Consider the following 13,701-nt stretch of genomic DNA (forward strand, 5'->3'; position numbering starts at 1 on the left):
CACGATATCCTTTGGTATACCATGGACTACAGGTTCTATGAGTTGATAGGCCAACAGGTGCGGAGGCAAGACCGCATTTCCCACTTGGTTGAGTGCTATCATGAGATTCACGATTTCCATATCCATGATGATAGGCCAACAGGTGCGGAGCCAAGACCGCATTTCACATGGTTTTCGCAATTAAGCCTAAAAATTGTTGTTGCCCCCCTCTTTAGCCACCGCTGTTTCGGTGTGTGCACTTCTTCTTTCACGTGTTGACTTTCTCTTCTTCCATCACACGCGAGTGGGGGTGTTGTGAAGTGTATATGTGGATTGCCTAGCCCTTTCCATCAGTTCGGACTTTTGGTTCAAGTGGCTAGTGCATGAAGCTTAACATTGTTATGAAGATATCCTTTGGTATACCATGGACTACAGGTTCTATGAGTTGATAGGCTAACATATGCGGCTGCTGTGGAGGCAAGACCGCATTGCCCGCTTGGTTGAGTGCTATCATGAGATTCGGGATTTCCATATCCATGATGATCCTCAGAAGGATCTCATCAAGCAGTGGTGGTCATGGTTTGGCCAACAAAGGCGCTAGCTTTGATGTTGTTAGTGGTGAACTTTGAGTCTTCGTGAGTTAATGATTTGTGTGGAACTTGGTATTGAACTATTTGTGTGATGTAATATGAAGTATATTTGGATCTTATTTGTGTTTTAAATCATTTAGATAGGAGTTTCACATATATGATTGCAATTGTGAAATATAGGGCACTAGGTGTGGTGCCCTATTTTACATCACCCGGAATTGCACAAGTGCCATATTTTACGTCACCTGAAAAAAGAAATTCGGTGCCCACAAAAGTGGCCACACACAAAAAGAGGTGCCTTGAAGTTGTAATTTGGTGTCCTATTTTACACCATCTTTTAGAGATGCTCTAACAGCTAAAGATTTTACAGTGAGATCGAAACCTCTCGCCTCGCATATGCCATGTACGTGACCCTGCTTTGAGATGGATGTAGCGGTATAAATTGATTGGCGCAGCTATAGTCACTATGACCATTACAAATGTATTTTTAAGTTGGATCGATTAACTTGGGTTGAAGGAAGTACTCCTGTTCTTGAGATGTGTGTGATCCAGACGAGTCAACGTGCTGCTGCCTCTGAAGCAAGGAAGGTTCACATGAGCAGTGTGCGGCATGGCATTGGCAGCCCCGCGCAGCATGTGCCCCAGCTAGTCTGTGCTCGTGGTGTAGCCGTGTAGGCATGTGGTGGCTGTCCGGCGGGACGCGCGGGCAATGAAATGCGAGTTTGGCTTCGCCAGCGGCATGTGAACCTTGAAAATTCCGGTCGGTTTGATTTCGGTAGGGTTCACATTCACACACAGCCGGCCAAACCAGCTACCGCGACGCCGGTCTGGCCTCTGGGGCAGGGGCAGAGGAGAGTACATTGTCCCATGGATCGGGAAAGATGATGTGGAGCATGCGTGCCTGCTCCTTGACCGAGACCATCAAGCTGTTCTGGAATAAGCAAAAGTGATTACTGGTGTGACACACAGCGACAGAGCCACATAGGTAGCACTAGTAGATCTCCGTCTAGGGCTGGAGTAACGAGCTGCTCGACTCCTTAAGGCCGGCTCATTAAAACTCGTGATCGTTAAGTTCATTAACTTTAACAAGCTAAAAGTGAAGTTTGGCTCGGCTCGTTATGTGCTAATGAGCGCTTGCGAGCGCTCGTTAAAAATCGTTAAGGAGCAAACACACTGAATATATGCAGCAAAAATGCTAAGCTAGTAGGTTGACAAAATTTGACGACTTCATCAGGAGTTGGGAGGCCAGCAAGGGGCATATGGGGATGTGGTCCGCAAATACCTAGGACCATGCCGCTGGTGGTTCGAGAAGATGAGAACACGAGATGATATCACTTGCATGACGGACTTACTTATTTTTCATAGTGAGTCAAATTATTTTTGGTTGCTAGCGAGCTTAACGAGTAGTTCACGAAACTCGTTAGCTTGATTATTTAGCTCAATAGCGTTAACGAGCAAAAAATGTCGTTTGGCTCCGTTCGTTAAGAAAACGAGCCAAGCTCAAATGAGTCAAGCAAACGAACGCTCATTTAGCTCGCCGAGTTAACGAGCAAAAAATGATGTTTGGCTCCGTTCGTTAAGAAAACGAGCTAAGCTCAAACGAGTCAAGCAAACGAACGCTCATTTAGCTCGCCGAGTTTTGAGCTTTATGTCCACCTGCTTAACTTTTTTTTAGATATAAATGTATATGTAACTATAACATGTCTGTATACCATTGTATCTAGACAAAGTTAAGCAGCATGAGGAAGTACCGCTTTTTTTAGATGAAGTGCTAGTGGAGTACTACTTAAAAGAGCACTAAACAAATTCCACTTCTAGAGTAATCTAATCCCATATCCAATTATTGGCGCCTAAATTCACAAATGTAGACTTCGAGTATTTCTAGAAGGCTATCTCTTTCAGTCGTCAGATAAGAAGAAACTCTTTTTTTTTTAAAAGAAACTCACAGTGCAGTTTTGCCGTGGACGCGCTTTCACAGCGAAAGCTACATACGCTTGAGGTGGATGGACATCGGGTACGTACGAGGATAGAGTAATGCAGAGATAGTAGGCAGGCGAGAAGAAGGATCCAAAATGCCACCGTCGAAAAGCAGACCCAAGGGCACAAGACAAGAATACGACTTTGTTCGTTCCAAGGGAAAGAGAGGAAAGAAATCATCACAGGCCTTTTTGTCCCCACTTGGCCTCGAGCTGAGACTCCCATCTCATGGTGATCGATGGTCTGTGGTAGGTATGGCCCTCGATCTTCCTCCTACAGTCCCACTACGCACTCTTCGAGCTCATCGCGCGCGTTGGACGCCATTAACCGATCGAGCAGTATGCGGCGGTGACCTCGGGTAACTAACTAACTAACTAACTATGTTTTGCGAGCAACATCGAAATGCTAACATGGCACTGTAAATCTACTAACAAGCAGTTTGGCATCGAGAACTAAAGAATCAATGGCGCCGCGGCCGGGTTTGCCGATATCTAGCGAGGAAAGCGCGCGGAGCAGAGGAGGAAATCAAGAACCCAGCAGCCAGAATTATATTACCTGGTAGGCGGCGGAGGCGGTGCCGAAGACGAACCCCTCGGGGAAGCTCCCCCGCGTGAGCCCCTGCGCGACGCATCCCTGGAGGTGGAGGAGAAGAAGCAGAGCCACCGTCGCGGCGGCGGCAGCCGCTGCGCAATCGCATTGCGCCGGCCTCTTTATCCCCATTGCGGCAGGAATGAGATGAGAAAGAAAAAGCGGGAAGGAGGTGTACGTCGTGGGATGTGGGCTCCGAAGAGCACGGATAGAGCTCAAAGAAAACGCCCACTGCGTGTGTCTACCGGCCGGTGTGTGCTGGACCTGGACTACTTATACAAAGGCGAGAGAAAATTGAGAAATGCACGCCTCCACGGCTCCACTGATAACCAATTCACCGGGCATCAGCCATCGGTACAGTACTGCCAGTGAGCGATTGCTTTTAAGACATGGAAGTGTGAAGAGAGATGGTGGTTCGAGACGCCGCGCGCGGCCGGGAACGGAGGTGTGAATGGCAAGAGATCTCGCATGGGGACCTAGCTGGCTGGCGAGGATAAGTTCCAGCCCCATGATTGATCGAGCTTGTCATTGGGGAATCATATAGGTTACAGTACATATCATGGCATGCGTGCCGGTGCCGGCCGGCTAGCGCTCTTTATTATTCTTTCCTATTTATTTACTTACTACTAAATCCGGAATTAATAGTTTTTTGGAAGTGATTAACGAAAAGATTTGCACCAAGAGATTTCTCCTTTTCTCGGAGAAACTGGACTTCGATTGCGACCATAACACCGCCAAAATATCTAAGGGTGTGTTTGGTTTAGTGGATATCCCTCCCTGCAACCCTACCCCCTTCCCCGCGCACCACAAACGGTAGGTAGCTCATTTGTATCGCCCTTGATCCACCGACGTTGTCTCCATCAACCCTCCTCCCGTAAGAACCTCCAGATCGTTAGTAGGAGGGGGTGGCCGGATCCCGTGCGCGGTGTGCATGGCGGTAGTTTTAGGGCAGCTTGCTTAGTTTTCAGCTAACCATGGACTTTGATCCGGTGTCACGATGTCTGGAGTGAAAAAAATTGCCTTCGAGTCTCCCCTGCACGACGGTCCTCGCTTGTGTTGACTACATATATGGTGTGTGATCTGGTTAAGCAAGGTCGTCACGACGACGGCAAAGGCTTTGCGGTTTACTTTTGTGATTTGGACGTGATCAAGCGAGGTTGCTGGGTAACCGTGACGTTTCGCGTTTGCCTTTTGTGCTTTGGTCCCACGGTTGCGACGATGTTTGTTCCGACGTGGGGTGGGAGTTGTAGGCCCGGCGTCGGATGTGGCAGGGTTCGTGTTGGTGTTGTCTCCATCGAGCACGATGATGACGACCTGATCTGGAAGACAACATGTTTGGCACAAGAAAGGTGGGTACATGAAGGTGTCATCGAGTCTCATTTTCAACATATCCGTATGACGATTGTAGAGCCATGAGTCGACGGGAATGTGGAAGAACCTTGGATGGCAATCCACAATGTTTCAGGTTATGTTATGGCCCGTTTCACTAGCTTACAATGTAGGTTTCTCTACTGTGTAGTTTCTTCGGTCATGGGAAAGTTGGAGCCTCCCTTACCTCCATCGAAGCTTCAACGATGATGACATATCCAACCAAACCTATACCCTCATTAACCAACTACTTACTATAATATTTTCCGAGTATAGACACCTGCATCTGCATGTTTGCTAGGGTTGCAAGCGGACAACCCGCATGAGTAAAAGCAAAAACTAGTGTAAACTAGACAAATTTGCTAGAAAATTTAAAACTAACCTAACATAATTATAAAATGGGGTGGATCTGGTGGCCCACACACATATACGCATGGGGCCGTCCTCCAGCTGTACGGAAGACACGGGATAAAAGCAGTTAGGGCTGTCCTCCGGCTGTACGCATGGGGCTGTCCTCCGACTATAAAGAAGACACCATCTGTTAATAGATATAATATTTTGTAGATATCATATCTATCTAATAATATTAATATATTTTACATGTTAATGTTTTTTGGTAAAATTTAATCAAATTTGACATAGTTTGAATTTCTAAATGTAATATAAGCCTTAAGCTTTTGGACGACGAAGGTAGTATGACCATATCGCTTGACCCCATGCGTGTTGCCGTTCTAATTCCGTCTCATGGAAGTAAGACCATCGAGCAGAACGATCAATTGTGTGTACTCTTGTCATTTCATTCAATTGTAATCACGGGGCACTTTTGCCCTAAACAAATGTGCACTTGACGATAGCGTCCCTTGCACGGACAGTCACAGAATCAAGAACGTAGTACTAGCTGGTTGCTTCTGTTCTGTCCGTGACACAATCAATACAATACAAAGAATAATACCCCTATACGAACATTAAGAAAACAAGGGCACGGATTAATACCATATGTACCAACGTCGGAACGGGCGAACGGCACACTTGACGCCACATATCTGAACCAGTTCACCCCTTCCGATGCCATTTATTCATGTCGGCGCGGCGGATGGCGACGAGTGAGTAGGGACTGCCATAGCTGCAGGTGGTCTGGTCTGTGATTCAGCTGGTGTGAAACGCAGAAGTGCAGAACTCACCACATCAGCAGCAATCGTGGGGTTAAGACCTGCGGCTTTTTTCTTCTGAACGCGAGTGGCTCAGAAGGGTGTGCGTACAAGTTTACAATAAAGACCTCAAAGAAACATAAAATTACAGAATAATTCCTCACTTTTACAAACTGAAACCCAAAGAAAAGCATAGAAATGCGACCGAGTCCATCGTCTTCACCGCAGAAGCCAATCAACCTCCAAGTCCTGGCACCGGCACTACCGTCGGGGACGCTACCACTTGGGGCACCGCCAGCGTATTAGTATCCTAGACTGAAGTTCAATATCCTCCGGCCAAGGAGGAAGAACATGCGGCCGAGCATGGAAGGCCCAAATAGCATAGATAACGCCGACATGGTAGTGCCACTATGGAGAAACTTCGTCCGTTAACTTCGCAGCATCTGAGGTACGGGACACCATCCCGCAGAGCGCTCCCACCAGAAGCATCCATCACCGTTCCCCCCCTCCATCCCCAGGCCCCTCGCCCAGGAAGGAGAGGAGGAAACACAAGATCTTCACGAGAAGACGCTCTGCCGAGCTTATTCAAGCAGACACACCCTTAGATCCACCGTCCCACCGCGCCATCCACCATGGAAGATCGTTGAGAGAAAGCTTTTGCAGACCATGGCTCCCGCTCAAAGCAGCCACACCTGGCAAAGGGAAACAGGAGACGGGATAACGCCACTCCAAACATGCAAAGACTAGTATCAAACCTACTATTATATACAGGGGCCGGTTTGCCCCTCCCATCGAATCCACACAGCAGAGCCGCCAACAAGGACATGCCCAACATAGAGAACCCTAGAGTTCACCTCCAAATTGTAACCGAATCGGACAACATATCTAAGACCTAGCCTCCTATATAAAGGCTAGTAGGGGACGTCGAGGAGGAGAATCAATCTAGAATCTATAACACCATAGTCATCATAGCGACTTTGCAATTGTCATCATCAATCAAGAACAAACAAGCATGAAGCAAGGTTTTACCCTCCGGGGGATTGAACCTAGGTAAATCGTGCCTCCCCTTTGCTTGTCAGCTGACAAATTCACCATCGCACCTTCTTCCACCGAAATCCAAATCCATTAACCATGGGCATTTTCGTGGTTACCCCACGTCACGAAGAGCTTGAGCTTTAGCCATTGCATCATCAATGACACCTTTGATCTCCACTCGGCACATTGCAAGAAATTGACCTTGGGAATCTCGGATAATACACCCAGTCGACACCTTCCTAGTATCAAGGTTTACATCCGCATTATATTAGTATTCAATTTTATCTTGCCTTTCGGAGGTCTCTACCAACCCTTCTTCAACATACCACTTATGTTTTTCCGAGCTTTCATACCATCTAATAGGGTTCGTTGGCCGGACTGGCGACTTTGCCCATGTGGCGTCTGGCGAAATGCCGTGCTATCCTCTTCCTCCTCCTTCTACACTCTTCCTGCTTGATTCGTGAAGAAATCCCCAATGGTCTTTCACTCAATCTTATCTTCATCAATCTTGAAGAAATCCCCAACAATCTCCTTACTAATCTTCTACATCTATTCTCTAATCAGTTTCTCCAGCCACATCCCCCAGATATGTCGATAGAAAATCAAAACCAGTTTACCCATTGGATCCCGCCTCCTTCATCCAGAAATCTTGAAGATCACTGCAATATCGGGGTAGAGATTTCTCTTTCGCCTTTGATCAAGCCTCTCTCCCACCAGATCACGGACGGGCTGCAGGGGTGCTGCGACGAGCTAGACCTTTCCTTCGCTGACCATGGGAGCGTGGGCTATCAGAGGCCGCACGCCATCGACTCGCTTGAGAAGCGGGTGCTGCGGCACTTCCTGTCGCCGGGTGCCTCCATGAGCCGGTTTGAGGCGCTGTTCATCCCGAGATACAGCGCCGATGTCCTCTGGATACTCACCGACAACAACGTCACAACCTTCCTCAGCGCTCCCAAACGTCGTACTTCAGATGCCACCCATGGTACAGGATTTTTTGGAGCCCAGCAAGGAACACGAGGAAGAACAAGAGGAATTACAAGAGGAAAAGAAGCCGGGATAGTACATCGTCCGGACGCTGCAGAAGGCAGACCTAGTCCCTGGCCTAAGGGAGGATATGTTCAGCAAAATTACTGGCCTAGAGATCACCACGCAACTCCTTTCTACATGGAATCGGAAGAAGAGGCATTGGCGCCAGCCTTTAAGGCGCCACGGGCGCCATGAAGGCCTTAGGATGGAACTGCCAAGGTATGGGCAAGAGCCTCGGCAGTCCTAAGATGTGTCATCTTGCCAAAATGATCCACTCAACAAAAGCTCAGGTGATACTTGTCTCTGAAATCAAATCCTCTAAAGTGAAGTCTGCTGATCTTGTTGCTAGATTTAGCATGTATGATAGCTTTGTGGTTCCCTCCAGGAGACGCTCAGGTGGTCTTTGGTTGATGTGGACTGATGACCTTCAAGTTTCTGTTCATAATGCTAGCTTTTATGTTATCTTAGCTACTTGTGTAAATAGATCTAGCAATCAGCATTTTGGGCTTGTGTGTATTTATGGCGATCCTTATCACCGTGACACTAATCAGATTTGGGATGAGATAGCCACTTTTGTGTATGATAACTCTAATTTGCCTATGCTTTGTATAGGGGACATGAATGAGTTGTTGTATGCTATGGATAAAAACTCCCCAAATGTTAATCGATCCCGTATGAATGCTTTTCAAGCTTTGATTAAAAATTGTGGTATGTTTGATTTGGGATTTAGTGGGCCTGCATACACTTGGACTAACAAGCGTTTCTCCTCGAACCCTATCTATGAAAGGCTTGATCGTTGTCTTGTTAATGTTGAGTGGTGTGATGTTTATCCTGTCGCTAATGTGTACAATATGCCTCTCATTCATAGTCTCAGCGACCATGCTCCTATTTTGTTATCTACTGAAGGGCCTGTTCGTAGAATAAAGCACTCTTTTAAATTTGAAAACTGGTGGCTTAAAGAGGAAGACTTTCAAATGCATGCTAAAACTTTTTGGGCTAAAACCATTAATAGGCCTTTCTCGGTTAGAACTAATCGCCTTGCAGGAGCTCTAAGAATTTGGTGCAGGAAAAAGAAACCGCTTCAAGAAGACCTCAATGCTCTTGAAGAGCAGATTAAACAGGTTCAATTACAGCCAGTGCAAAGCCAGGATCATGCCCTTGAAGCCTCATTGGTGAACAAATATGAACAAAGCATGACCAAGCTTACTGATTATTATATGCAGCGAGCGAAAAAGCAATGGATCAAGGACGGTGATAGGAACACCTCATACTTCCACAAAGCAATACTCAAGCGTAGAAGAAGAAACACAATTGTCTCTATCAAAGACGAAAATGATATCCTTCAGTACATGCCCGATCAGATTAGCAATACCTTTGTTGCCTATTTTAGGCATATCTTTACCTCTTCAAATTCTAACATTGGCAGGCCATTTACGGGAACACAACTCCCCCATCAAGCTCAAGATTACACATACATTGTTCCTGATAAACAAGAGCTATGGGAAACACTCAAGGAAATGAAAAGAAATGCATCTTGATGCGTGCAGTCGACACGTCCGTTGGGAACCCCAAGAGGAAGGTGTGATGCGTACAGTAGCAAGTTTTCCCTCAGAAAGAAACCAAGGTTTATCGAACCAGTAGGAGCCAAGAAGCACGTTGAAGGTTGATGGCGGTGGAGTGTAGTGCGGCGCAACACCAGGGATTCCGGCGCCAACGTGGAACCTGCACAACACAATCACAGAACTTTGCCCCAACGTAACAGCGAGGTTGTCAATCTCACCGGCTTGCTGTTGAAAGGACACGGATATCGCCTAGAGGGGGGGGGGGGTGAATAGGCGATTTAAAACTTTTACGAGATGGGCTTAACAAATGCGGAATTAAACTAGCGTTTACTTTGTCAAGCCCAAAGCCTATATACTATGGTTCACCTATGTGCACCAACAACATATTCTAAGCAATGGTTCAAGCAAGTATGTGATAGCAAGATATATATAACTTCAAGCACGATGGCTATCACAAGGTAAAGTGCACAAGTAAAGAGCTCGGGTATAGAGATAACCGAGGCACGCGGGAGACGATGATTTATCCCGGAGTTCACACTCTTGCGAGTGCTAATCTCCGGTGGAGAGGTGCGGTGGCTTAGTGCTCCCGAACGCCACAAGAGGCTCACCTTGAGGTGTGGTTGCTCGATGCACACCAACGCCACAAAGGCCTCACCCCAAGATGCGGTACTCACACCACACACCGAACGCCATGAAGGCGCCTCACCTAAATCTCCGGTGACCCTCGCCACAAAGGCCTAGGTCACGGTTCCACTAAGGGATTTCCTTCGAGGCGGAAACCGGGCCTTACACAAAGATTGGGGCACACATCCACAACTTAATTGGAGGCTCCCAACAAACCGCCACAAAGGCCTAGAATCCGTCTAGGGTTCCAAGAACCCAAGAGTACCAACCTTCTTGTTTTCACCACCACGAATCACCGTGGAGAACTCAAACCGATGCACCAAATGCAATGGCAAGAACACCACAAATATGCTCAAGTCCTTCTCTCTCAAATTCCAACAAAGCTACAAAAGCTATTGGGGGAATAAGAGAGGAAGAACAAAGAGGAGAACACAAAATTTTCCAAGATCTAGATCCCAAAGATTCACTCACAAAGAGATGATTTGGTTTGGTCAAAGTGTGGATCTAGATCCCCTCAATCTTTCTCTCAAATAGATGCAAGAATCATGGGAAGGGGAGAAAGATCTCAAGCTTCAAAATGTCAACAACAATGGAGGAGAGAGAGGCTTGAGAGAGAGGAGGAAGAAGCAGCCAAATGGTGAGAGAGAAAGGGAGCTTAAATAGCAGGCTCTAATTTTCTGTCCGTTGGAGACTAAAACTAGCCAAAAACAAGCTCGGGCCGGTAGTACCGCCCAGTGGGCTGCAGTACTACCGCCCAGCCCACCAAACCTGCAGTGCCAAGGGAATCGAGCAAGGGATCGGTGGAGGCTCCGCTCCACACGCGGGCGGGAGCACGTGCGCGCGGGCCAGCGCAGCGGGGCGAGCGGAGGCCAGTAGCGAGGCGTGCGGCGCGCAGGCGGGCGAGGCGCACGCGGCCGAGCGGGCCAGCGTGGCGTGCAGAGCGAGAGCGGGCGTCGTGCGGCGTGGAGGCGAGCGGGGTGGGCCAGGCGAGCGGGGCGTGCGTGGAGGCAGCCGGGTGGCTAGGCTGCCCATGTGGGCGGGGCCCAGTGTGGGTGGGCTGAGCTGTGCGACCAGGAGAAGCTGGCCAGCGCAGGTTGAGGCCGGAGGCTCCGGCCGTGGTACCGGCCTGGGTACCGCCGGGACGCCCCAACCCCCTGGAAACTTACTGCAAGACATGGCGCCTTAGCGGTACCGCGGGCGGTACCGAGCCCGGAGGCTCCGGCCATGGTGAGGCCGGTGGTACCGCCCGTGCCTCCGGCGGCTGCCCCTCCTCTCCTTTTCCTTCCTTTTACTTTTAAACCCAGATATGAAATCCAAATATCTTGAGATTGGAGAATCCAAACGGGATGAAACCAATTTTGTTTGAGATTGGAGAATCCAAACGGGATGAAACTAGCCAGGGATGATTTTCTATAAATTTTAGAGTGAAACCTCAAAATACGAGAAACGGGAAAATCACCGATATCGAAAACGCAACAAGTGATAAGCCCGAAATCCATTTTCGATGAACTAGAGCTTGTCATGAGAATAAGCACAAGCTCTAAAACATCACATGGATAAGATCCAAATAACAACCAAGAAAGATGATGCAAGGAATCAAAGGTTTGAGCTCTCTCCGAACGATACGATCGAGTTACTCACTCGAGAGCCCTCTTGATAGTACGTCAACTAAACTATAAACCGGTCTCCAACTACACCATGAGACCGGTGAGAAAGAAACCCTATCAAGAGCAAACCTTAACCTTGCCCATTCCACTTGAGCTTGATGATGACGGTCTTGACCGCAACAAGATGGAACGCCAAGTATATGATGCAAGAGCTTAAACATGAGCACAACAATTGCCAAGTATCAAATTATCCAAGACATTTTAGAATTACTACATGTAGCATTTTCCAATTCCAACCATATAACAATTTAACGAAGAAGAAACTTCGCCATGAATACAATGAGTAGAGCCTAAGGACATACTTGTCCATATGCTACGATGGAGCGTGTCTCTCTCCCACAAAGTGAATGCTAGGATCCATTTTATTCAAACAAAACAAAAACAAAAACAAACCGACGCTCCAAGCAAAGTGCATAAGATGTGACGGAATAAAAATATAGTTTCGGGGAGGAACTCGATAATGTTGTCGATGAAGAAGGGGATGCCTTGGGCATCCCCAAGCTTAGACAGCTTGAGTCTTCTTAGAATATGCAGGGGTGAACCACCGGGGCATCCCCAAGCTTAGAGCTTTCACTCTCCTTGATCATATTGTATCATACTCCTCTCTTGATCCTTGAAAACTTCCTCCACACCAAACTCGAAACAACTCATTAGAGGGTTAGTGCACAATAAAAATTAACATGTTCGGAGGTGACATAATCATTCTTAACACTTCCGGACATTGCATAAAGCTACTTGGACATTAATGGATCAAAGAAATTCATCCAACATAGCAAAAGAGGCAATGTGAAATAAAAGGCAGAATCTGTCAAAACAGAACAGTCAGTAAAGATGGATTTTATTAGGGCACCGGACTTGCTCAAATGAAAATGCCCAAATTGAATGAAAGTTTCGTAAATATCCGAGGATCACTCACGTAAATTGTCTTAATTTTCTGAGTTACCTACGAGAGAATTAGACCCAGATTCGTGACGAGCAAAGAAATCTGTTTCTGCGCAGTAATCCAAATCTAGTATTTACTTTACTATCAAAGACTTTACTTGGCACAACAAAACATAAAACTAAGATAAGGAGAGGTTGATACAGTAGTAAGCAACTTCCAAGACTCAAATTCAAAATAAAAATACTGTAGTAAAAACATGGTTGTCTCCCATAAGCGCTTTTCTTTAATGCCTTTCAGCTAGACGCAGAAAGTGTATATCAAGTATTATCAAAGGGTGGTGCATCGGCATTACCTTGGGTGTTGCTCTTACCTTTCTTACTCTTATTCTTACTCTTTGGTCTAGGGAATACATGACCGCATCCGGGTGTAGAGGTAAAATTTAGAGTGCCTTTCCCAACATCTATGACTTGCTCCCATGAGTTTCAGCGAGGATCTTCCAAACGTAATTTGTCCCATCCCTACACATTCAATAACGAGATAATCGGTGGATACCGTCCTTCCAAGAAAGGTTGTGAAAACACCTTCAGCTATACCCTTAGGAATTACAACAGAGTTATCCGTAAGAGTTATTTCTTCTCCTCCTTCAGTAAGTTCCCAAAGTGTCAAAGATTTATAAATATTTCCAGGCATAAGGAAAAACTCAGACATAATATCACAACGAGCAGGAAAAGTTTCACCACTAATAGTAGCTTTAATGGTAGGCACCCACATTGAAGGTTCGAAGCTTAATGGAACATAATCATAGTATTCGCGAATTCGGTTATATACTTCTTTTAAACAAGATATATTTGTTTCAATAGTGTTTAATCTATTATGCATACTAGCATGAGATGGATCAAAATTATTATCGAGCTAAATGATGTAATCAATTTCCTTATAGCATTAAAAGCTTGATCCCCATCACAATGAAGGAAATATCCTCCCACTACGACATCTAAGGCATATCTATAACGAAGAATAAGCCCAAAATAGAAATTACTAAGAAGCAAGCTTAAGGTCATTTTAGGTTCGAGTTTTACTATAAGAATCAAAAATTCTAGACCATGCTTCTTTAAAATTCTCTTCACCTCCTTGTTTAAAAGTGAAGATTGATTCCTCAGGTGATAGAGTAACAACTACGGGACTAGACATGATAATAAAGTAAATGCGAGTAACTAATTTTTTTTTTGTTTTTGATATAGCGTGCAAGACAGT

General features: G+C 46.4%; 1 protein-coding gene across 1 annotated transcript in view; it reads right to left on the reverse strand.

Annotated features, from left to right (window-relative positions):
- LOC124701774 (beta-glucosidase 6) overlaps positions 1-3,266 on the reverse strand; it is a 7,835-nt gene extending 4,569 nt beyond the window's left edge. The window contains exon 1 of the mRNA XM_047233875.1: positions 3,102-3,266. Within this exon, the coding sequence (XP_047089831.1) occupies positions 3,102-3,266 (165 nt within the window). The remainder of the gene's footprint in view (positions 1-3,101) is intronic.
- Between the last annotated feature and the right edge of the window lie 10,435 nt (positions 3,267-13,701).

This window comes from Lolium rigidum, chromosome 3 (genome assembly GCF_022539505.1).
Source record: "Lolium rigidum isolate FL_2022 chromosome 3, APGP_CSIRO_Lrig_0.1, whole genome shotgun sequence".
NCBI lineage: Eukaryota > Viridiplantae > Streptophyta > Magnoliopsida > Poales > Poaceae > Lolium > Lolium rigidum.